The following is a 24,560-nucleotide window of genomic DNA, read 5'->3' as shown; positions in this document are numbered from 1 at the left end:
TTTTGCACAGTACTGTGTGTGTGTGTGTGTGTGTGTGTGTGTGTGTGTGTGTATATATTTCATCATTTATATCTGAAAAAGTTCAAATTGCTGCAATCTAATTTAAGTCCTTCAGTGTCTGATAGTTTTTTTATTATTTATTTATTTCTGGGTTTTTTTTGTTTGGCAAGATCAGTTTAACCCACTGTAATATATTTTAGCCTGCATTTCAAGCCCTGTGGAAAACAGAATAATTGAGCATTATGTATATGCTGCGAGGACATCTATAATTAGGAAATCTTAATTTCTAGACCTGTAGTGATAAAATTGATCATAGTTTTTGATATTGATTGTATTTTTATCTAAAAACATATAAATTAAGTCATAATCCAGGTGTGGATTATGACTATTAAGGGCCACTGGGACAATTTTCTTTTAAAATTGAGATCTACACAATATATTTTCATTTATTTAAGACACTTTTAATACCTGTACTGTTTATATATACCTGTACAGTCAGATGAATTCAAACACACAGCACAGATGTGGTAAAGAAACCTGAAACACTGTTCTTAAAGAGACAGTACCATTTTAACATTTCTTATACATATTGTAAACTCAATCTAAATACCACAAATTATGCATATAAAATGCATATATTTACAGGGGCCATTATAAATTATGAAATATTTTAACTTCAAACACTTTAAACATTGATGAATTTAACAAAAACAGTAGGCTCCTACAGTATCTCTGCAATGGTTTGATGAAATTCAGCAAAGCGTTCAGGCAGTTCTGACTCACGCTGCTATATCTATTCAACTCATCAGAACGATGGGGTGCGTTCCATTCAGAAGTGATCATCCCTACACCCTACTTCCTTCAAAGACTTTACCCTCCATTGTGAGAGCTTCAAAGGGCTGAAAGGTGTGGGGCTCATTAATAGTGGTTGTTTGTTCATTTTTGGGGATATTCTGTTTGGGACAATCCCATCCAGTTATTATTCTTCCATTTGAAAATCCCTGCGAAGCATCATTTAAGCAAACATTTCAAAGTGTCCAAAAATCCCTCATAGTCACAGGGACCTGTTGAAGGGGCCTTGCATAAGCTGTGGGGCCCACATATATTCAGCCTGAGGCTTAAGCATATACAAACATTTGATTTTATATTTGATGGGCCGTGAGACCGTGCAGCCCAGCTGAGATTCATTTTAGGGGGCTGATGCCCTCCTAAATAGGGTCTAGCAACGGCAATACCTTTGAACAAATACTTCTTACAGCATGTATTCATTTCTGTTAATATTATTTATATACTACAGTTTTGAATTGTTCATGTCAGTTTATAATACATTAACTGATGCTAACATATATAACTTTTAAATGCATTAGTTTTTTTTAGAAATTAACATTAACCAAGAGTAATAAATATAGTAAAATAATTGTTCATTGATAGATCATATTGGTAAATGGTAAATGTTCTGCACTTATATTGTGCGTTTTTTAACCTTAGAGGTTACCAAAGTGCTTTGCACTGTGTCCCATTCACACACACTCACACACCAATGGCGGTAGAGCTGCCATGCAAGGAGCTAACCTGCCATTGGGAGCAACTTGGGGTTCAGTGTCTTGCCCAAGGACACTTCGGCATGTGGGGTCGTCTGGGCCGGGAACCAAAATGCCAACCCTGCGATTAGTGGCCAACTCGCTCTACCACCTGAGCCACAGCCACCCCTTTTATTAACTACTGCATTAACTACTGTAAACAAATACAACCTTATTGTAAAGTGTTACACTTTATAATAAATATGTTTATTTGAATGTGTTTAATCTCATCACATTTGTTTAGAATTTATTATATGAATATACATTTCTTTAGTGCAGTTAATGAATGCATTAACCTAGTTTGACAGATGTACAGAAATACTGCAATATGTCTAGCAATCACAGTTATGACTGAATGTATAAGTATGTCATATAATAAGAGTACAGTATAATATGTTTGCCATAATGTAAGCCTATTTCATATTTATTACAGAGTAATTATGCAGTCTTACCTAGTACCATAAATTAAGTTAGACTAGCAACAAAATTATACTACATACTTTAAGTAAGATGAAGCAAAGTAAATTATGAAAATATGCTGTAAGACATTTTAAGATATGAAATGTACTGTAGGAAAGGCCAATATGTTGTTAACACTATCTGTTTATGTACTGAGGCGTAATACATTTGTATATGAATAAGCACCACCACGCAAATATCCTACAGTAGAAAGCTCAACTCTTATCTGACTATTGGATTGGATCTGCACATAATTAAAAAAGCAAACGCCTGTTGGAAAAACAGAAGTGCCACAAGGGTCCATATGTGGTCTGCTGATTTTGGATGCGCATCAGTAAATAGTCCAGAAAAATCCTAATAAAAACAAAAAGAAGTTATTTGTAAATTATATTCACCGTTTGCTATATTGAAAGCCCTGCAACTTAACATTATATAATGTTTTACCTTGTGATTTTGTTGTTACATTTAGTAACTTTTGTTTTGTGAAGTCTGAAGTTTATTTTCTGCTCAACATTAACCATTATTGATCAAAACAATTAACTCTTGATTGATACCGTCATCGTGTTTTGGTCACCAAGTTTTGAGGTTTGTGTGAGCAGCACTGCCTCTTGTGTCTATTACCAGTAATGCAAGGTAATGCTTTCCAATAGACTACATAGCATTAATTAAGTTTCCCTGAGGGAGGCTTACGTATGTCATGTGGTACATGATTAAACATGTTTATAAGGAAAGTTGAAAATGTGACGTTTCCATTTTAATTTTATTTAATTTTTACCATGTACATCACATTTGTATGTAAAAAATACTGTATTAACTGAAATGTTTAAGTTAAATGTACTCACATCAATCAATATTATATTATGAGGTTAAGTAGATTTTACTTAATTTTATACTATTAAAATGTAAAACTGTGTGCAAAAACTTTCGAATGAAAAATGTTTTCTTACTAACTCTTACAACAAATTTTTTTCAGTGTACGATAAGCAGAGGTGGACAAAGTACACAACTCCATTACTTGAGTTAAAGTACAGATACTACTGATCAAATAGTACTCCATTACAAGTGAAAGATGTAAAGAGAGATTTTTACTTAAGTAAAAGTACAGAAGTACTTCGTTTTGAAAGAAGTGACTTAAGTATCAAAAGTAAATTTCCATTTTTTATGTCAATGCATTGTTGTATTATTGTTGCATTGTTGTATGTAATACTTACAATACCTTATGCCTCTGAAGCAACCTACTGAATATACTGACTAGCTTGTAGTATCTGTAGAATAAAGAGCTTTTAGAATGTTACAAAACCTATAGAAATGAAACAACTGAATTGACAAAAAAGACATCTTCATTTTTTCTTCATAATCATCTTATTCCTATTTATTTAACACTCATACTCACCCCCACAAAAGCAGCATGGTAGTGTTCTCACACAGCTCTGGCAGTGTGCACACATCTATGTGTATGCATTCATCCACATTTGGATCAAGCAGACAGTGAAATTGCTGTAAATACAGACATGACCATGCACTTTGGCTGCAAATCCAGGACTAGAAAAGACTGTTTATGAAGCTTCTTTTATACCTATACATGATAACTGCTCTCTCTGGCTCAGCGGCAGCACCAACACGGATTTGAATGTTCCGGTATGATTTTTGTCAAAGGTTCAATAGACAGGCGAATCGTTATCATTTAGGAAAGAGATCGCGTGGGTGTTTGAATCAAGATCGCAATCTTTTTATGATTTAATCGTGCAAATCTACACATAACTATATTAATTATGCAAGGCAACAACAAAAAAACAAAACAATAAAAGTTAAAAGATATTAACTTATTTAACTCTTAAGCTCATTTACATATGAATTCTCGCTTTTGCATGCTAATTAACGTCATTGTCGAACCTTACCTATGCGTTAGCAGTGTATCCACAAGGCTATGACAACTTGGCGGGCAAATACATCAAAAATTATTTGACCGACCATACGTCTTACTGAAACTTTAGTTCTAGAGCACAGATCATTTCAAGCTTTCATAAGAAATTAAAAGTTTACATACCTCAATATGCTTCTGCAGGTTGGACAGCAAGTTTTTGAAGGCTGTGATATGGCTCGCTTTAGGCAAACATAGCAAACTTTTAATATGAAATGAATCTTTAACATTTTCAGAAAACTGGAACATATTTGTAAGTATGGCCATAGGTGCGCGCACTGCGCTGGGGAACCGCCATCTTTCATTTTGCCAACTGATCAATGTTCAAAACATTTGGGGAAATCATTGAACTTCACGACACGTGACCCTACAAGAGTGATTATTGATAGGCTGTCTGTCACCTGCAAAAAAACAATTCCGTTTTAGAGAAGAAAAAAAAATCATCCGATGATTTTCAAAACTAGTTGAAAAGTAACAACTTTCTACTCGAGGACCTTGATAGAAATGACGTGGAGTGAAAAGTACGATAATTGTCTTTTGAAAATGAAGTGATGAAGTTTCTAGAAAAAAATAATACTCAAGTAAAGTACAGATACTCAAAAAGTGTACTTAAGTACAGTACTCAAGTAAATGTATTTCATTACTATCAATCTCTGATAACGAGCGACGTAAAAATCATTTTGCGAAATGTAGCTATATTAACATGATTCTATGAGACCAAGTTACCTGCTTTTGAGTGCTTAACGAGATTAACGAGAGTGATAAATAAATTCCATAGCCGAACTGACACTCCTAAATATTTTTAGACTTACATAAACTTGTTCTGTGTGAAAGGAACTTCACTAGAGAACTAGTTTTGGGTTTGGCATTTGGTTTGACGTTAGCAATGAATCTGCCGTATTTGATTTAAGTACTTTATTAATTATACTAATTGATTTGAGAGTGAATAACAACTTCATTTCAATTTGGTTTATCACAGAGTGATTGTATCTCTTCAGAAGACTTGGCATATAGTGTATGAGTTGCATCGATTACTTTTTCGTGGTTTTATTAATTTTTTGTTTGTCCTTATTCGAGCTTGGAGACCAGAGTCTCTTCTACTTAAATTAAATAGCAAATACAACCTGTGAAGACTTTTTAAGAATTTACCTTTTGGGTTTTTGGAAGAAAGAAGGTAATTCAGGTTTGGAGCAACATAGGGTGATTAAAATAATGGGTAAAATATTCCTAGAAGTATTTTTTCTTGTTTGTGTTTTGTAGTGATTATGGTTTTGAGAGAAGAGGGGACGGAAACTGTCTGCCTGCATTTTGGTTCAACCCCTCCATGGTGTCTCGAAGTTGCAGCCAAGGACAAAACTACCTCAACAGCACAGGGTAAGAAACACACACACAAATGATGTAAATGAGGACATGCCTTTATAAATATTCAATAATAATAATAAACTAACCCTACATTTTGATTTATAGTTTTTGAGTTTATTATAGCTTATATATATATATATATAAGCTTTAATAAGCTCTAAAAAAAATATATAAAAAAAGATGAAGGGTTAGTGTTTTTTGTTGTTGTTTGTTTGTTTGTTTTTTATGAGGACGTCCTCAAAGGGAGGTTTTGTCGTATTTAGCTAACTTCATGTGACACATTTGTCCCCAATGTAGTTTATACTGACTAAGACACTAAATCAAAAATACACTCATTAGCACACGCATCACATTGAATAATCAAAAGTTAACTTACATTACACTCTTTATTTCTCTGTATGTTTTTTTATACATCAGTGTTCCATTGAGATAAAGTGAAGACATTAATGTGCCCGTTTTAGAAAGAAATTACAACCAGACTAACATTAAACCCATTTTGTTTTAGGAAAATGGTTATTTTTAATTATGTGCCCCATGATTTAAATGTATTCTGCTGATGAGCAGACACAAGCCGTATCGACGTAAACAGGATTTAAACATTCTGGAGATTGTAATGTTCGTCTTTACGACAACTTTATGACCTAGCTGAGCAGATAGGTCTGTGTAATGGACTTCATTTAAAACTAATTTAAACCCAACAGCAAAATATATATATATATATATATATATATATATATATATATATATATATATATATATATATATATATATATATTCCAATATACATTATTCCAAACTTTTGGCCGCCAGTGTATGTATGTATATGTGTGTGTGTGTATATATATATATATATATATATATATATATATATATATATATATATATATATATATACAAATAGCCCATATATACATGATATATATATATATATATATATATATATATATATATATATATATATATATATATATATACAAATAGCCCATATATACGTATATATATATATATATATATATATATATATATATATATATATATATATATATATATATATATATGGGCTATTTTGGCCTATATACTGTATACAAATAAGATTGATGTAATTGGACACTATCTGGTTGACAAACATTATTGGATCATATTATCTGTGGCTCCATTTTCCAAATACTTTGGGGCCATTGTTCATCCCTAATAGTTCCATATACTGCATAGAGTTCTATTTACTGTGTGCGTAATTTCAGGTATCGTAAAGTGGCAGCAAACAACTGCACCAAAGGAGTTAAAGAGATGTATATGGCCAGAAAGCAGCAGTGTCCGAATCGCCCACCGCGAGGTTTAGTCCTGATGACTCGTGACGACAAACTCACCGCCAAACTGGGCAGCAATGTCACCTTTCTGGTCCGACTAGAAGAGGTGAGATCCATTATGTTGGTCATCTGATTTTGATTAACTAAAACCTGATGTTAATGGTAAATGATCAAATTATCAGATTGATTGATCAGATAATGTAAGTGTAGCATGGCTAGAAGCTATAACTATCGGCCTGATATGAAGTCAATAGAGCAATAATTAATCAGTTCATCTGCTATACTCTCTAATAGCCCCTGTAAAATCTAAACAAACTGTGATTGGTCTCTTTCATGTTGGTCATACATTCTTGCAAGATAACTCTGGCTACTCAAAACTACCCAATAGCAAATGTTGTCCTAATGTGGGCCATAAAGCTTTAAATCTGACCATCTTCACCAGCATCAGCCATTGTGACATGGGGAACTTTCTAGAATCCTCTCAGAATTCTCTGCACTCTGAGCTGTGCTGGAGATCTGTAGCTGATGAGAAGGCTTCGCTGTCCACAGATGCTGAGGTGCGAGCCAGATACACATTACGAGCCCTCTTGGGAATAGCTTTTCATTGAGGTGCAATGCACACATGGCCACAGATTTTTTTTTTTACTCTGTCTTACTGGAATTCTTACACATATACATACTGCACACAGACACACTCATTCCAGGTAAGTGTTTCTCCCCAGGCGTCGCACAGCAGAAGAGTTGTCACATTACAGTATGATGAGATGAGAAAATGAGGGCTTATTCCTTTCATTAAGAGAGTGGGAGCTAGTGAGAGAGACAGCCCTAGAGAGAGAGAGAGAGAGAGAGAGAGACAGAGAGCAAGAGAAAGAGAGAGAGAGAGAGAATTGTCTTGAAGATAGTCTCAGAATTTTGGAAATTCTCCAGCTGAATAGTTACTCATGAGGGTCAGAGACTGGGCTGTTTCTTAGAAAAATCAAATGGACCTTAATATTTAATGCCTTTGAGGTGCAACCAGTCGAACAAGGTTAACAAGGTTTTCCAGTTGGAAGGAATGGGAGCAGGCACTCGTGTTAACTATGAAATAGATTTGCTTTATCCAGGTAGAGTTTTGCTAAATCCAGAGGGTCATAATTACTGGGCAACATATGGATTCGTCTACCAAAATACCACTTATTGTACCAAACCAGAGACAGTTTAAAGTGATAGTTCATCCAAAAATTATGTCACCATTTACTCACTCTCTTGTTTTTCCAAACCTATATGACTTGCTTTCTTTCTTTTATGGAACAATAAAGGAGAAGTAGACATTTCACCTGAAAACAGGTTTAAATTTAGCATGTTATTGGTCTGGAGAGTAAGTAAATGATTTCATAAATTACTTTTTTACGTGGACTACTGGATCCCTTTAAGGAGGAGACAGAAAAGAAGAAATTGCACAAAAAAAAAAAATCTATAGTTCTTACAAACTTGCCTCAACTTTCTGCAAACTTGCTGTTTTCACATGGAAATGAGCTTGAGATTCTCCACAAATGTTTGCCAGAAGTTTGCAGCTCTTCACTGGTAGTTGAGAACCTGCAGCAAACCTTTGGCGACAATGACGTGTTTGCTGCAGAGCTCATATGCTGCAAATTTGCCAAAACCTACGATTTTTTTTAAGGGCCGGCAAGGAAGTCCTGTCTTTCAATTTCCAGTCCCTTTTATTTTTTGACAAAGACCATCACCTGGTCTTTATAACGATCCTTCTTATAAAATGCTCATTAGCTGAATCAAGCCGGAAAAACAGGGTGTCTCAATTCACTCTCTATGATTTAGTACATATTCACACTATAAAGTCATAAGAAGAATAAGTCATTCCAGTGCACTGAAACTCCAGTGCCTCGGAATTCCCAGAATGCACTGTTAAACTGTTAACCTCCGGCGGGTCCAAAAGGGGGCGCTATGTCACGAAAAATGTTTACGCTTCAAATGTCCAAGTCGCTGAATGTGTAACTCAAGCATCTATGGGGCATCGTTTGAAAGCTTAACCAAAACCATCACGTCTGCATTTATGTTACATAAAATAACAAAATAAGGCCTGAAAACATTCCCTTCGTAAATCAGTGTCACCTAGAGGTCATGTGGTAGAAATATTCATTAGAATATAAAAGTCTTTCAAATAGCACTTAAATTGACAATTATTCAGTTGCCCTAATACCACGGTTTGGAAGATTTTCAAAAGAATCACAAAGTGAAATATGATATTTAAAATGTCTCTTTTATGCACCGATCACTGCAGCTGTAAGCCCCAAATAGCTAAAACAATTAGATCTGCTTTTACCTAGGTAGTTTCCTAAAAACAAAAAAAATGTATTTGTCTGTGAGCTTGCTTGTATGAATAATCCAATGTTATATCTTAAATATCCAGAACAAGATATATGGTGCAGCAAGAAACGCATGCTAAACAAATCACCAGAAAATATATGTTATTGACTATTGGTGATAAAAATATATACGTCATCACAAAGGGAGCTTTCTATTGACACCAAGATTGAGCTACTAGTTCACTCAGAGATATTCAATGAAAAAATGGGGGTGGTGCATGAACCAAAAATTAGACTTAATGTCTGTGGACGAGCACATCTGTGAGGGCTAAAAAACGAGCGCCACCTGCATTTCATATCGACATTTTGTGATGGATCTATCTGGAAAGTACCATCTGGTGAAAAAAAAAAATAGGAGGGAGATGTCGTGAACAGAACCAGGATTAATTGCTTACAAAGTTAGGACAGCAAAAAAACAATTTTTATTTCTATTCATCATAAGATTGTAAACTTTTAAATTTGATTGGGAAAAATTGCAAGTGGTTGCCCAAAAATCTCTCAGAGTCGGCAGCTCAATGTATTCACATACCCAAAATGTCAGTCTCTCAAAACGTCTGAAATGGAGGAAATGTTTATATGCTGATAACCACCGAATTTATTGAGTTATTCTCTGCTTTTGACGTCAAAACGTATCATGTTATCAGTCAGTAAGAACGCTGATAAAGGTGTTCAAATGCAGACTGAAATCGGGGTAATCTACCTGCGTGGTAAATTTTTGCTTAAACTGTTTATGACCTTAACTTGATAAAGGAAAACCATTTAAGGTGTTCACATGACCACACACTTTGTCTGCTTATTAAGCATAAGAGTGTGCATTAAAACAAGCTCAATGGCACTTTACTTTTTGACAGCTACATCAAAGATGCATGATGAACAAAACACATGAGGCCAGAAGGACATCAGTCATGGCGTCCCTTACAAAAATCGAGAGTTCATGGCAAATTTCCCAAGGGCGTCACCAAGATGGCTGCCAAGTGAACGTCTAGTTTATGTATGTAACCTCCATTCCCTGATGGAGGGAACGAGACGTTGTGTCAGAGAAGCGACACTAGGGGTCTCTCTTGAGCGCCGATATTCACCTCTGGACTATGAAAAAAGGCCAATGAGAGTTGGCAACCAGTATTTGCATGTCCCGCCCCCGGACATACGGGTATTTAAGCGGCGCAAATACGGGAGTTCTGAGGCGCAAATACGGGAGTTCAGGATTTTTCTGAGGAGCCGGAAATGGTCCAGCCACAACAGTGGCTCGGCTCAGCGACGTGGCAGGGGAGACACAACGTCTCGTTCCCTCCATCAGGGAACGGAGGTTACGTAACCTAGACGTTCCCCTTCTGTCGCTCTCTCCACGTTGTGTCAGAGAAGCGACACTAGGGGTCCACTTATAAAAGTACCATGCGCTGAGCTGTGTACGTGAACTGCTGATACAGGAGCGAGCAGGTATTCTTACGTGCAGGACGACCAACTGTATCAGGCTGCACGTACCCTTCCCCAATGCCCCATTTAAGCCATCAGGATTCCTTATCGTTACCCTGGAGGGGAAGAAGGTGCTGGCCACCAACCTGGGAACGGGCCAAGCCTGGCCGGGCCTCTTTTCTCTCTATGTTTCTCGTATAGAGCAACTACGGCCGGGGCCCTTACACGCATTGAGGGAAGGGGGTCTTAGCCCTTATTCAGGATGGAGAAGACCCTGCGGAGGCCACGCCTACCCGAGAGGGGAGGCAAGTTTAAGTGGCAAAACCATCAGAGGCCTGCTTAGGGCCTATGTGGAAAATTCGGTGCGGTGGTGGTTCCAGCCTCATAGAGGGGGGAACATACAGCACGGCAGCCGAGGCAGCCATGACTGCCTAAGGGAAACACGGGAGTCAGCTCGCCAGAGGGGACAGAACCGTGATGTTACACACAGGGGGAGTCCAAAGGAGGCCTTACCTGTGGAGAACCTATACCAGTACAGGGTAGCTTGCGGTACCCGCAGTGGTTTGGGTCAGCGAGTTCCTCCGCTGAACTGCGACCCACGAGGGCTAGGGAGGAATCGACCAGTGTCCCAAACCTGAGATCTCCTGGGAATGAAGGCGCACTGTTTCCCTGGTTAGGGGAAGGGCGCTAGGTGCAAGCGATTCACCCGGTCAGATCGTGGGCGTGCCACCGAGTTCTACGGGCTCGGTACCTGAGAAAACACGGGACGATACTGACTCAACTCGGAGATTGTAGAATCTCGCAAAAGTGTTAGGTGTTGCCCAGCCCGCTGCTCTACAAATGTCTGCTAGGGCAGTGCCCCTAGCCAGTGCCCATGCGGACGCAACACTCCTGGTGGAGTGAGCTCGGACCCGCAAGGGGGGGCACGGCCTGGGTGTGATAAGCCAGGGAAATGGCGTCGACAACCCAGTGGGTGAGTCTCTGCTTGGAGACAGCTTTCCCTTTCTGCTGTCCCCCAAAGCAGACGAAGAGCTGCTCAGAGCGTCTGGTGCTCTGTGTGCGGTCCAGATAAATACGTAAAGCACGTACTGGACACAGCAGTGAAAGGGCTGGGTCTGCCTCCTCCCGGGGCAGCACTTGCAGGTTCACCACCTGATCCCTGAAGGGGTGGTAGGAACCTTGGGCACATAGCCCGGTCGCGGTCTTAGGATCACGAGAGTATCTGCCGGACCGAACTCCAGGCAAGCGTCGCTAACAGAGAACGCATGCAGGTCCCCGACCCTCTTGATGGAAGCGAGCGTGATCAGCAGGGCAGTCTTGAGAGAGAGGGCCCTGAGTCCAGCTGAGTCAAGCGGCTCGAAGGGTGGTCTCTGGAGTCCCGTAAGGATGACCGAGAGATCCCAGGAGGGGAACAGGTTAGGCCGGGAGGGAGTTATCCTCCGGGCACCTTTTAGGAACCTGACGATTAAGTCGTGCTTACCAAGAGACTTGCCGTCTATCGTGTTGTGGTGGGCCGCGATAGCGGCGACATACACCTTGAGGGTGGAGGGGGACAGCCTCCTCTCCAGCCTCTCCTGAAGAAACACGAGCACTGACCTAACTGCGCACTTCTGCAGGTCTTCGGCTCGGGAAGAACACCAGTCCGCGAACAGACGCCACTTTAGAGCGTAGAGATGCCTGGTAGAGGGGGCTCTGGCTTGATTTGATTGTATCTATGACGGTCAGTGGTAGGCCGGCTAGATCTTCCGCATCCCATCCAAGGGCCAGACATGGAGGTTCCAGAGGTCTGGGTGCGGGTGCCAGAGCGTGCCCCATCCCTGAGAAAGAAGGTCCTTCCTCAGGGGAATTCGCCAGGGAGGGGCTGTCGTGAGGAGCGTGAGGTCCGAAAACCAAGTCCGGGTAGGCCAGTAAGGGGCTACCAGAATGACTTGCTCCTCGTCCTCCCTGAACTTGCATAGCACCTGTGCAAGAAGGCTCACTGGGGGGAATGCGTACTTGCGCAGCCCCACAGGCCAGCTGTGTGCCAACGCATCTGCCCCGAGGGGAGCCTCTGTCCGGGCATACCAGAGCGGGCAGTGGGAGGTTTCCGTCGCTGTTACGCTCTCCGATGCAGCAGTGATGTCATCATCCAATGCCGGGGAGCTCGAGGGACCGGCGGTTGGCTGTTAAGCAGCTGAAATGGCTCTCTCTCACTACAAGAGAAAGCAGAGATCGCAACGCTGCCGCGGTTATGTTCTCACTCTGAAAACATAACCCATTGGAGAGCATGCTCATCCCGAGCTCAGACGGAAACAAGCAAGCGTGCCGGGGAGGCGGGGGGTTTCAAGGGGGTTCACCCGGCGAAACGGAGCCCGTCACTGTCCCCAGATCGTTTTCATCGCCCGCGGCGCCTGCCTCAATCCCGTAGGAAGGAGGCGAGGTGTGGGGGGCGGCTGAAGCGGCTTTTTCTCACTACAAGAAAAAGCCTACGACCGCAATGCTGTCATGGCTATGTTCTCGTACTGAAAACATAGATCATTCATAAAAGCACTGCCTGCGTGTGATCGCAACCCAGGAATGCAAGGCAGTTTTTATGGCCGTCAGAGGTGGGGAGAATCAACGCATCCAGAAACTACACAGAGGCGGAAAATCGTCTTTAAAAAGACGCGTCCTGAGAAGGACGTTCAACGCCGCTGTGTTTTGCTCTTTTAGAGCGAAATTCACTCTTTTAGAATAACTTTTTTGAGTTGTCTGCGCTGTCGAAGCGCCCAGGGGCAAGAATGCACAGCCGTGCACGAATGAGAAAGCCGCTGTTGTGCGCCGTGAGATTCAACAGCATGCAGAGCGTCAGAGGATTAAACAGGAACTTGGTGTGTAACTGCATGCATGACCATCGGCTCCGAAGAAATTTTCTGAATGAACTCCCGTATTTGCGCCGCTTAAATACCCGTATGTCCGGGGGCGGGACATGCAAATACTGGTTGCCAACTCTCATTGGCCTTTTTTCATAGTCCAGAGGTGAATATCGGCGCTCAAGAGAGACCCCTAGTGTCGCTTTTCTGACACAACGTGGAGAGAGCGACAGAAGGGGAACTGATTTACCTTAAACGGACTTTGTCTGAACTTTAACACACACCCTGTCTTTAACCATACGCCACTTTACAAACTATTCCTTCATTCATTCATCTTTGTTTTTCTTCTTCAACAGTGTAGTTAGGATTTTCTGCACAAAGTGGCATGAAATATCTTAAAAGCCACCCGGTGCACATGCTTGCACAGAAGCCTGCAGAGGCGGGCTGCTTTCACAGTCAGCAGTGCCTAAGAGCAAACAGACAAAAATAAACCAGGCGGGCTTGGATTTGTCATTATGCAAACCCCCCCACCCCCACCTCCCTTTCCTTAATGTGCTGCTAATGCAGTGTTACAAATTATTATCCCAATAGCATTAGGCTACAATGTGATACAAGTGGAAAGAGAGAAAGGAGAGGGATTTGGGGAAGTGTAATCATTAATTTGGGAAATGTTCAAACACATATTTGTGTGTTCGCTTCAGCGTTACTTCTCTCACGGCACGGGATGCCCATAACCAAATTTAAAGCCTGGGCTCATTTCAACTTTCTCTCCTCTTTTTCTTACTTTTCAATGATTGTATAAATTGGTCACACTCATACTGTACATTATGCAGATGAAGACTCTTTTATGACAATTTGGACTGGATTAAATCGAAAAGATTTAATAGAACTGCTTTTAGCATATGGAAATAATATTTTGGAGCAAAACCTGACAGCTGTCTCACTCACAGCCATACATGATTCACATAATAATATTCCTAATTCCACAAATCCTAACACAGCTCTTTTCTTGGCACTCAATGTGCTTTACATAGGATAGGGGGACTCTCCTCAACCACCACCAGTGTGCAGCATCCACCTGGATGAAACAATGGCAACCATAGTGCGCCAGTACGCTAACCACACACCAGCTATTGATGGAGAGTAGAGTGATGTAGACAATGAGATATTGAAACCTGTACTTCACTAAAAGTTAACCCAATACAATATTGAATATGCAATAGACAGTATACTATATATAAAAATGTATATTAATTTTCCCCTAAGGAGCTGGAAATAGCCTACATTCTTTTGATTGACTTGACGGCTTTATAAATACAGTTGAAGTCAGAAGTTTACATACACCTTACCCAAACACTTCCTTGCTCGCACACGCTTTTGCAGTTTTGTCCACAAATTTTCAGATTGAGGTCAGGGCTTTGAGATGGCCACTCCAATACCTTGACTTTGTTATCCTTAAGCCATTTTGCCACAACATTGGACGTATGCTTGGGTTCATTGTCCATTTGGAAGACCCATTTGCGACCAAGCTTTAACTTCCTGGCTGATGTCTTGAGATGTTGCTGAAATATATCCAAATAATGTTCCTTCCTCACGATGCCATCTATTTTGTGAAATGCACCAGTCCCACTTGCAGCAAAGCACCCCCACAACATGATGCTGCCACCCCCATGCTCCACGGTTGGGATGGTTTTCTTCCACTTGCAAGCCTCACCCTTTTTCCTCCAAACATATCGATGGTCATTATGGCCAAATCATTACATTTTTGTTTCATCAGACCAGAGGACATTTCTCCATAAAGTACGATCTTTTTCCCCATGTGCACTTGCAAACTGTTTTTGGAGCAGTGGGGTCTTCCTTGCTGAGCAGCCTTTCAGGTTATGTTGATATAGGACTCATTTTACTGTGGATATAGATACTTGTCTACCTGTTTTCTCCAACATCTTCACAAGGTCCATTGCTGTTGTTCTGGGATTGATTTTCACTTTTCACACCAAACTACGTTCATCTCTAGGAGACAGAATGTGCCTCCTTCCTGAATGGTATGATAGCTGCTTGGTCCCATGTGTATATACTTGCATACTATTGTTTGTACAGACTTGTGGAGGTTCAAAGTTTTTTTTCTGAGGTCTTGCCTGATTTCTTTTGGTTTTCCCATGATGTCAAGCAAAGAGGCACTGAGTTTGAAGGTAGGCCTTAAAATACATCCACAAGTACACCTCCAAATCACTACACTACCGATCAGAAGCTAATTGCCTAAAGGCTTGGCATCATTTTCTGGAATTTTCCAAGATGCTTAAAGGCACAGTGAACTTTGTGTATGTAAACTTCTGGCCCACTGGAATTGTGAAATAGTCAATTTAAAGTGAAACAATCTGTCTGTAAACAATTGTTGGAATAATTACTTGTGTCATGCACAAAGTAGATGCACTAAACAACTTGCCAAAACTGTAGATTGCTAATATGAAATATGTGGATTGGTTAAAAAATGTGTGACTTCAACCTATGTGTATGTAAACTTCTGATTCTGACTACACACACAGTATGTGCAGTATATTATGGTTAAAAAGTGAAAATGCTTTTATTTAGAATTTTTCAAATTTTTAGATTTTTCTCATTACATATTAAACTATGAGCAACACTTTGACAAAAGAAATGAACATTTCATAATTTATTAACCTTTGCCATGCAAATTTCCTATTGCTTTAAAGACAGCATGCATGTCCCAAATAACATCTTGGAGTGGTTAATGTCACAAACATGCTTATGTGATTAGTGACCTAGAAATGATGCAGAATTGTATATATTTCTTAAATACTGAATTACTCAAAGGCTGAAAACATTGCTTTTTGTGTGAAAACAGATGGTAACAGTGTCTGTGTAAGCAGAATGAAGTTACTCACAGCTGTTATTTAGTTTGCAAGACATACAGTGATTAAGGAAGGTGCTAAAGAGCTGTTGAAGTAATCACACTGGGCTCTGTGTGTTGTTTTTAGGGTGACTCCATAAGGATGAACATTCAGCTGGACTTTGGAGACGGCACGGCGGTTTCCTACTCAAATCTGAGCTGGACGCAGGAGGGCATCAGACATGTGTACCACAGTGCTGGTATATTCAGAGTAACAGCGCTGGCAGAAAACAACCTTGGGTTCGACATGTCATCATTATACCTGCATGTGACATGTAGGTTTCACATGTATACACACACACACACTTGACAATTTTTATTTTATTTTATTTCTTTTCTTACAGGAAGTTGAGATGTGATTCCAGTTGCTGTATAATAGGAATTAATGTATTATTGACCTATAATTTACTTAAAAAATATAGAAATTCCATATGCAAAGGTACTGAAAATAACTGATTAATCTCTGTATTTTTATTAAATTCTTCAAAACAAATGAAATATTTATTGATCAATTATTAGATAATTCTGCTACTGAGGAGTATTCATATTAATTATAAAAACCAATACATTACCATTTAAAAGCCAGTTTCTTGTCACACCAGATTATGAAGTAATGTAAGAAATGAGATTTAGTAATTAAGCAGACACATTTATCCAATTTTGACCATGCCTTAAGAACAGAAGTCCACCTATATTGGGATACACTACACATCATAAAATTATCTCCCTCTCAAGAACTAAAATCAGCCTTAAAATGCATTATTACTTTTACATTCATGCATTTAAAACAACTGATGTGATAACATCTGCCTCCCATTCGTCATCACTCTTTTTTTATTTTATATATATATATATATATATATATATATATATATATATATATATATATATATATATATATATAAACATGCACAGATGCACACTTTGAAAATTGACAGGAAATAGTGCATATCATCCATTGACCTTTGGCATACTATTTCAAGTGTACTTTGTGAACTTTTTAAAGTGATATTCACTAACTGCAATCTCATACTATTTAGGAAAGATAGTATACAAATTGATTATACCCCCTTTACTTGAAAAAAAGGTAATGAAAAGGTGATTCTTTGCACTTCCTTACACATTTTAAGTTCTACTTCCTCAGAAGACACTTCTTTGAGTCTAGTATCTTGTGCTGAGAGATTATGTGCTCTCTCTCTCTCTCTCAAACACATCGTGAATACTGATGTCATCACACTCTGTTGTTCACATTGTAGATTTTGAATGTGGGTTTTGATAGCTCTGTTCTAGACTGTTCTGGAGTATGATGTCTGCACAGTCTGGCACAATAAATCCGGAACTGTTAATGAAAAATGAGCTTGAATGCTCTGCCCTGTGCCTGAACCCCCCCAAATATAGAATGAAACATATGTATGTTTGTGCATGTCTACATGTGTTCAAGGGTGTCACAGACTTTTCACTGGGTCACAAGCACCAGTATAGATTAGAGGGAGTAGTAGTGAAGTAAAGGGGAGAAAATAAAGTTTTAAAACACTGAGAAAGAGATGTAAGTGAGTATTTGAGAAGAGAATCTACTGTATATTCCAAGTGTAGTTCATCCAAGTGTTGGTAATAAATAGGTAATCCACTACAAATTACCAATTACATCTCTAAAAATGTAATTCGATTACTTTCCCAAACCTGTACCATTGTGCGTTGGATACACAACTTGCCAAGTTCGGCGCCAATATAATTAATCACGTCTTCATTCGGCAGATGCCGTTGATCTGGCGTTGATCTGACATTGCACATTTTCATCAGCCCAGATATTCAAATTAGCCCTGATTTTGTCTTCTGACAAGTACTGACGATTCTCCATTCTCCATTGATCTGTTGAGGTAACCTGGTAGCTAGATATGAAAAATTGGGAAATGTCAAGTCAAGTCAAATCAAGTGGTTTTTATTGTCGTTTCAACCATATAGAGTTAGTACAGTACACAGCGAAACGAGACAACGTTCCTCCAGGACCATGGTGCTACATAAAAACAACATAGTACAAACACAGAACCACATGAGACTACACAACTAAATAAAATACCTATATAAATGAGTATCTTGTTGCTGAAACCTCTAACCTCGCAATCCAGAGTTGGCCTTCATTGGCCCAAGGGTAATCGGCGATTCAGGGCCATTAGCCACTGACCCTGAGAAGGCACAGTGATGCTACAGAAGTTACAGTGGGAATGCAGCTGGCACTGGTACGCACTAGAACGCCCTCATTAGGACAGGCCGAGGAAACAGTGGTGGCTCAGTGGTTGAGGCTCAGGGTTACTGACCAGAAGGTCGGGTGTTCAAGCCCCAGCACCACCAAGCTGTTGGGCCCTTGAGCAAGGCCCTTAAATCCAGGTTGCTCTGTGGGGACTGTCCCTGTAATAAGTGCACTGTAAATTGCTTTGGATAAAAGCATCTGCCAAATGCATAAATTATTACACTGAATTCGCTTAATAAGCAGACAATGTTGAAAGTCATGTAAACACCTTAAACTGTGTTCCTCTATTGGTGAAAGTTCATCAACTGTTTAAACAAAAACTTTTGCCAAGTACCCCGATGTTTCCCTGCATTCTTATTATGTGCATGCATCTTTTTACTTTAAAATCAGAGAATAACCTAATAGTTTCAAGCCTCGTGTAAAAAATGTAATCTACTATGGATAAAAAAATTGAGCATGATGGAAAATGTTCAACCCAGTCTATCAAAGTGAGGCATAATGATTTTAGTTCAACTTCTGTATTACATATAGCATATGTGGTTGTATGCATATAACAAGAACGTTTTTGTTGAATGAGGTCAGATTCTGTCCTCGAGATTCAGTGATCCGATAACAATGCATCAACATTTATGTACTGTACACCAGGCTTTTTAGGTTGTCAACTTTTATCCAATAGTGATCTGATGTCCAAAAACAGATGTTAATATCATTTTCAAAAAGGGCTTTTCTAGTATTTAAGAAAATGTATAAGTACTGCTCCCAATGTCACCAGATTTTAATGCTTAAGTGCTGTTTTTGCTAAAATAAAAATAAATACATTCTCCCAGGTGAGTAAAAGGGTACACTCTTATACTTAATGGGGAGCCTGTGCTCCAGTACTGATTAAAGGCTAAAAACATCCCTGGTGTAGACTGTTGCATATTGTGCTTATATTTGCCTTGCACTGCTCTAGTTTTGGTGTCTTTTAGAACTGAGCATGTGTGTGTATATGTGTGTGTTTCAGGCCCAGTGGAGCATATTCAGCTTATGGCACCATATGTGGTTATTAAGAATAAGGAGGTGAACCTGACAGCAGTGGTCTGGCCCTCTCACTTCAGAACGCTCACCTATTTCTGGTGGCTGGGGAACAACACGGAGGTACAAGCAGCTCCCAATTACAGATTTTCTGCTTCACTTTGTTATGCTTAAGACCTCCAAAACATTAGGGGAGAAGATAAACATAACATTAGCAATTAACTATTTATAATGTAGTTCTTGTTGTGGTTGTTTGTATGGTATTTAGATGGTGTTCTTTAAAAAATAGATTTGCTTAGAAATATTATTATCTTTTGACACCATTTATTTATTCCATTTGTAGTTCTTTAAAGGGGTCATGACATAACTTTTTTATTATTTCATTATGTTCCTGTGTGTGTGATTCCACACATCTGGCCCCTAATCAGGCTAATCAAGCCTTAGAGAGGGATAAGGGCCAAATGGAAGCTGCAGTGCGACAGAGAGAGATTTACGGACAGCTGTCTGACACCTGTGTGTGTGTTTGTCTTTTTGTTTAGTTCTTCATTAAACTATTATTTATATTGTCAAGCCGGTTTTGCCTCCTCCTTTCCATTAATCCCTTTACACTGGTGGAGGGACGGAGGAGGGATGCGGCGTAGTAGAGTCCTGGCCACTACCATCCACCCCAATGGAGCAGCCGCGGCCATCCACTGGAGGACGGAGGAGCCAGGCCACCTGGAAGCGGAGGAACTGCTGCCGACCGCGAGGGGAGGAGGGGTTCCCAACCAACTGCCTGGAGCGGTTACCGCTACCAGGGGCGGGGGAGACCCCTTCCGTAAACTAAAAACGCAGCGGGCGTTCCGTCTGCCAGGACCTGGAGGACTGCCTCCGATCCTTCCGGGGAGGTGCAGCTGTCATCCATTAGTGGAGGTGTGGCCGAGGACCAAGCTATGGTGTATTGGAGAACCGGCGAGTAAGTGTTTTTTTTTCTCTCTCTCTCCTCTCTCTCTTCCACTGCCGCTCCGTGTTGGCCTTTTCATCTCTTTTTGAAATGTTTTGTTAATTTTGCACGATCGCCGTTACGGCGTGTAGCTGCCACACTTTTTTTTGTTTCCCTCCCCTTGTCCCCTTCCTCATCCAGATATATGGGGACGACCTACCGGCAGACGGTGCAGATGTCATGCTCCTACCCAGGGAAGGGGGGTTGTACGTCATGCCGGGGGCTCCCCGGCCTGAGAGAACGAGGGAGGAATGTGGCAGGGTGGAGGGCGGAGCCGGGTCGTGATTCCACACACCCGGCCCCTAATCAGGCTAATCAAGCACCAGAGAGGGATAAAGGCCGACTGGAAGCTGCAGTGCAAGAGAGAGAGAGAGATTTACGGACAGCTGTCCGACACCTGCGTGTGTGTTTGTCTTTTTGTTTAGTTCTTCATTAAACTATTATTTATATCGTCAAGCCGGTTCTCGCCACCTCCTTTACATTAATCCCTTTACAGTTCCTTAAGGTTCACTTATACTATTAGTAAGGTTTTTTTGCACAAGAAAATTTAATAAAATAAAATAAAGTGATATATTTGTAAAACATGATAATGTTCCACTCTCATTCTGACCCTTTGTCAGAAACACTCTGTTTTGGTGCTGCTTCTCCTTTAAGGATAGATGGTTAACTTGACGGTAACCACCCACTGTTATGATTGGCTCTCTGCTCTTGACTGACCTGTTTTCGCTTCTTGCCATCTTACTGCTCAACACTGATGGGTGGGCTACGGAAGTAATTAAAGGTAAAGCAGGCCAGAAGTAAGATTCTACAACAGTGTGGCATCACACTGGAAGAAGTTTTGGCAGATTGGCTTCAACATATTCTCTTTTTGCAGCATGGAGAAAGTTTGAGTTCTGAAATTTGCAATATGTTTTTACAGTACAATGACATCTTATGTGTCAAAAAACCAAGGAAAATTGTATTCCTCATGTCTTGACCCCCCCGCGACCCTGTACACAGGATAAGCGGTTGACGATGGATGGATGGATGGATGGATGTCTTGACCCCTTTAAATGTGAAGTGTTTAGTTTATGTGCTGCTAGCGCCAATTAACAGAATTGCAAAACTGTTTTCCCTAACACCACCTGTCTTCCATTGGTCAAACAAAATGGAAAGTGTCGCCCCATTATCACACCACTGGTTGAGTCAATGTTGCTGTTTGCGGCTGGTCGGAATGTTCAAACAACAGAGCAATGTTTTGATTGTTTGTACTTTTTGAGGGAATCAAACCATGAGTGGATTTCTTACAGTTAACAATTACTCTCTTCAACTCACAAATATAAAAAAAAGAAAGAAAAAGAAAGTAAATTTCTGCCTGTTGTTACATCATATTTACATTGTGCTTGTTATATATTGACTTCATTTGTATATGATTGTGGCTTTAGCCGATTATTACACTAGAAAGCAGCATCTCCTACACGTTCAACACTGAGGGTATGATCACCGTGACAGTTCAGGTCTCATCAAGTGACTCCATACTACAGGACACCAGAACCATTGCAGTACAAGGTGAGTGAACATTGCAATAAGAGTCAGACCTTAGGTCAAGGTCAAGGCTTTCCATTTTTCTTTAGTGCACAAAACTCGAAAATGTGTTTCTCAGTCAAAGTGATTGGAAATGATGGAGCAGGTCACATTTGTAGAATGTTGACTGTTTGCATTGCAGTTAGTGTTGAACATTGAGCTGATTCTGCAAGGAGAGCTCAATTTAGGTTAATTTTGCTTGTAAAAGTCAACATGATATGGTGTTTGCAAACCATTTTTACTTAAGTAAATTAATGTCTCTATGAGTTAAAAGAGGATATTTGTGAGAATACATGTTGGGAATTGATTGGATTGAAAAAAAGTGCTTGTTTCATACCAAAATGAAACCTGAACTGAATTAGAATTGTCTAAATGGCTATTTGGCTATTGGTTAACGTTATTTAATGGCCTTATTCTATTGGAAAACTAAATATAGTCTTGTTAGCGATGGCTATTTTAGTATGCATTACGGTTAGCTAATAATTGTGTAAAAAATGTTGTATAATAAGTGCTATTTATATGCTTTACAGTGCTGTATATTTCTTCTCCATAACAACACTGATCTTTATATAAATATAAATAACCCTAACCTTGATGAAAAGTATTATCGCAGCTTTCGGAAATTCTCTTGACACTGCAAGCTAGTAATAAAAACTCCCTTCTGGCAACCGCCAAATAGACTGTAATCATTTTTTGTGATCAGCACTAACCTTTCCATACCTGTCAGTAATGATAACTCTGCAACAGCTCGACTAAATCACCTGGAACAAATCACAGCAGATTGAGGGTTTTGGGCATCTTATGGGAGAAATAATTAAGGGTCTCTCTCTCTCTCTCTCTCTGTCTGTCTGTCTCTTTCTGTTTCTCTCTATCTCTCGGCCTGTGACAGAATTCTTCAAATCGCTTCTTTTATCTTTCTCTCCTAATCTGGACGAGGCTAACCCCGACATCCCTGAATGGAGACAGGATGTAGGTCGGGTAATTAAGAAGGCTGTTCTCCAAGTGAGTGGGAACTTATTCTATCCATTTTCTCTATCGCTGTCTTTCCTTAGCTCATCTCTGTAACTCCTAAATATCCTGGTCAAATCTTATCATCTGTCTTTTTCCTTGACAGATCTCTTTGCTATTGCCTTTCACTGCAAACAGACATTTGCTTTGCCACTATTTTTGTCTTTTTTGGGGTAAAAATATCTTTAAACATCCTTTTGCCTAAAAATGAAAATTCTGTATTCTGTCATAACAATATTGATAAAAACAACATCATAAATTTAAACTGTGTGACTTGTGTGCAGTTTTCCAAGTCTGGTGAAACAATGCAATAGCTTTATCACAACACAACAATATCTAAGTAGTTATTCACTGATAATCTCCTTTGCTGTAGCTCTTAAATAAAATTTGGTGCAATAACGGGTCGTTCACACCGAACACATCATTAGGTCTACAACATGTAGATGCAGCCAACAAATGAAACAGAACACAGGTGTCTTAAGACACATTTCAAACTTTTTATCTTTCTCTGCAACTTAAACACAACTACTGCACGTAATGCTTAAAAAACAATAAACAGCGCAACTGTCAAAGATGTCCGTCTTGTCCATGTTTATGTAACGGGAGCCAGCTGGTAGATAGCTGTGCAGTGTGTAAACCTCACTCTCCTGACCTCAAGAGGTGCACTAGCGACTAATGCTAGAGGCTGTAGCCTCCTTGTTAGTGCACCGGCCTCCCACACCGGAGATGTCAGTTCGAGTCCCGCTCGGAGCGGGGCGACCAGGACCAGTTACAATGGTGCCATGACCCGGATGGGAGTGAGGTTTAGGGGTGAGTGTAACGGGAGCCAGCTTGTAGATAGCTGTGCAGTGTGTAAACCTCACTCTCCTGACCTCAAGAGGTTTACTAGCAACTGATGCTAGAGGCTGTAGCCTTTAGCCTCCTTGTTAGCGCACCCGCCTCCCACGCTGGACATCGGTTCGAGTCCCGCTCGGAGCGGGACGACAAGGACCGGATACATTGGTGCCGTGACCCGGATGGGAGTGAGGTTTAGGGGGTGAGTGTAACGGGAGCCAGCTGGTAGATAGCTGTGCAGTGTGTAAACCTCACTCTCCTGACCTCAAGAGGGGCACTAGTGACTGACGCTAGAGGCTGTAGCCTTTAGCCTCCTTGTTAGCGCACCCGCCTCCCACGCCGGAGACGTCGGTTAGAGTCCCGCTCGGAGCGGGGCGACCAGGACCGGTTACATTTACATAGAAAAACAATATGAAAACAGTGCAGATGGGCACAAAAATGTATTTGGTGTATACGGCCCCTTAGATATGCTGTTAGGTTTGAAGTCTAAGATTTGTGGCCGTGTGGTACGTATGTTGTAACTAAATATTATCAGTGAACAACATCTAAAATTTCAGTCTGTTTCTCCCACAAAGCTATTATAAGACTTCAGAAGAATATGGCTTAGTCGCATGGGCAACTTTTAACCCTTTAAAACAGGATACATTTACATTGGAGTCATAAGTAAATAGCTTAAGACTTGTTTTCAGAGAATATATTGAATCTTGAACTAAAATTGTTTTTTAGGATTAAATGTGCCTGTGCGGTTTGAAAAAAGACACTTAAGA

At 40.1% G+C, this 24,560-nt stretch overlaps 1 protein-coding gene across 1 annotated transcript in view; it reads left to right on the top strand.

The window, feature by feature from the left end:
* sorcs3a (sortilin related VPS10 domain containing receptor 3a) overlaps positions 1 to 24,560 on the top strand; it is a 336,334-nt gene that overhangs the window by 288,645 nt on the left and 23,129 nt on the right. The window contains exons 17-22 of the mRNA XM_052126718.1: positions 5,221 to 5,334; positions 6,564 to 6,735; positions 16,233 to 16,419; positions 19,396 to 19,529; positions 21,813 to 21,936; positions 22,841 to 22,953. Coding sequence (XP_051982678.1) covers positions 5,221 to 5,334; positions 6,564 to 6,735; positions 16,233 to 16,419; positions 19,396 to 19,529; positions 21,813 to 21,936; positions 22,841 to 22,953 — 844 coding nt within the window. The remainder of the gene's footprint in view (positions 1 to 5,220; positions 5,335 to 6,563; positions 6,736 to 16,232; positions 16,420 to 19,395; positions 19,530 to 21,812; positions 21,937 to 22,840; positions 22,954 to 24,560) is intronic.

This window comes from Xyrauchen texanus, chromosome 5 (genome assembly GCF_025860055.1).
Source record: "Xyrauchen texanus isolate HMW12.3.18 chromosome 5, RBS_HiC_50CHRs, whole genome shotgun sequence".
NCBI lineage: Eukaryota > Metazoa > Chordata > Actinopteri > Cypriniformes > Catostomidae > Xyrauchen > Xyrauchen texanus.
Note: the sequence above shows the minus strand (reverse complement) of the source record. Positions and strands in the feature narration are given on the sequence as shown.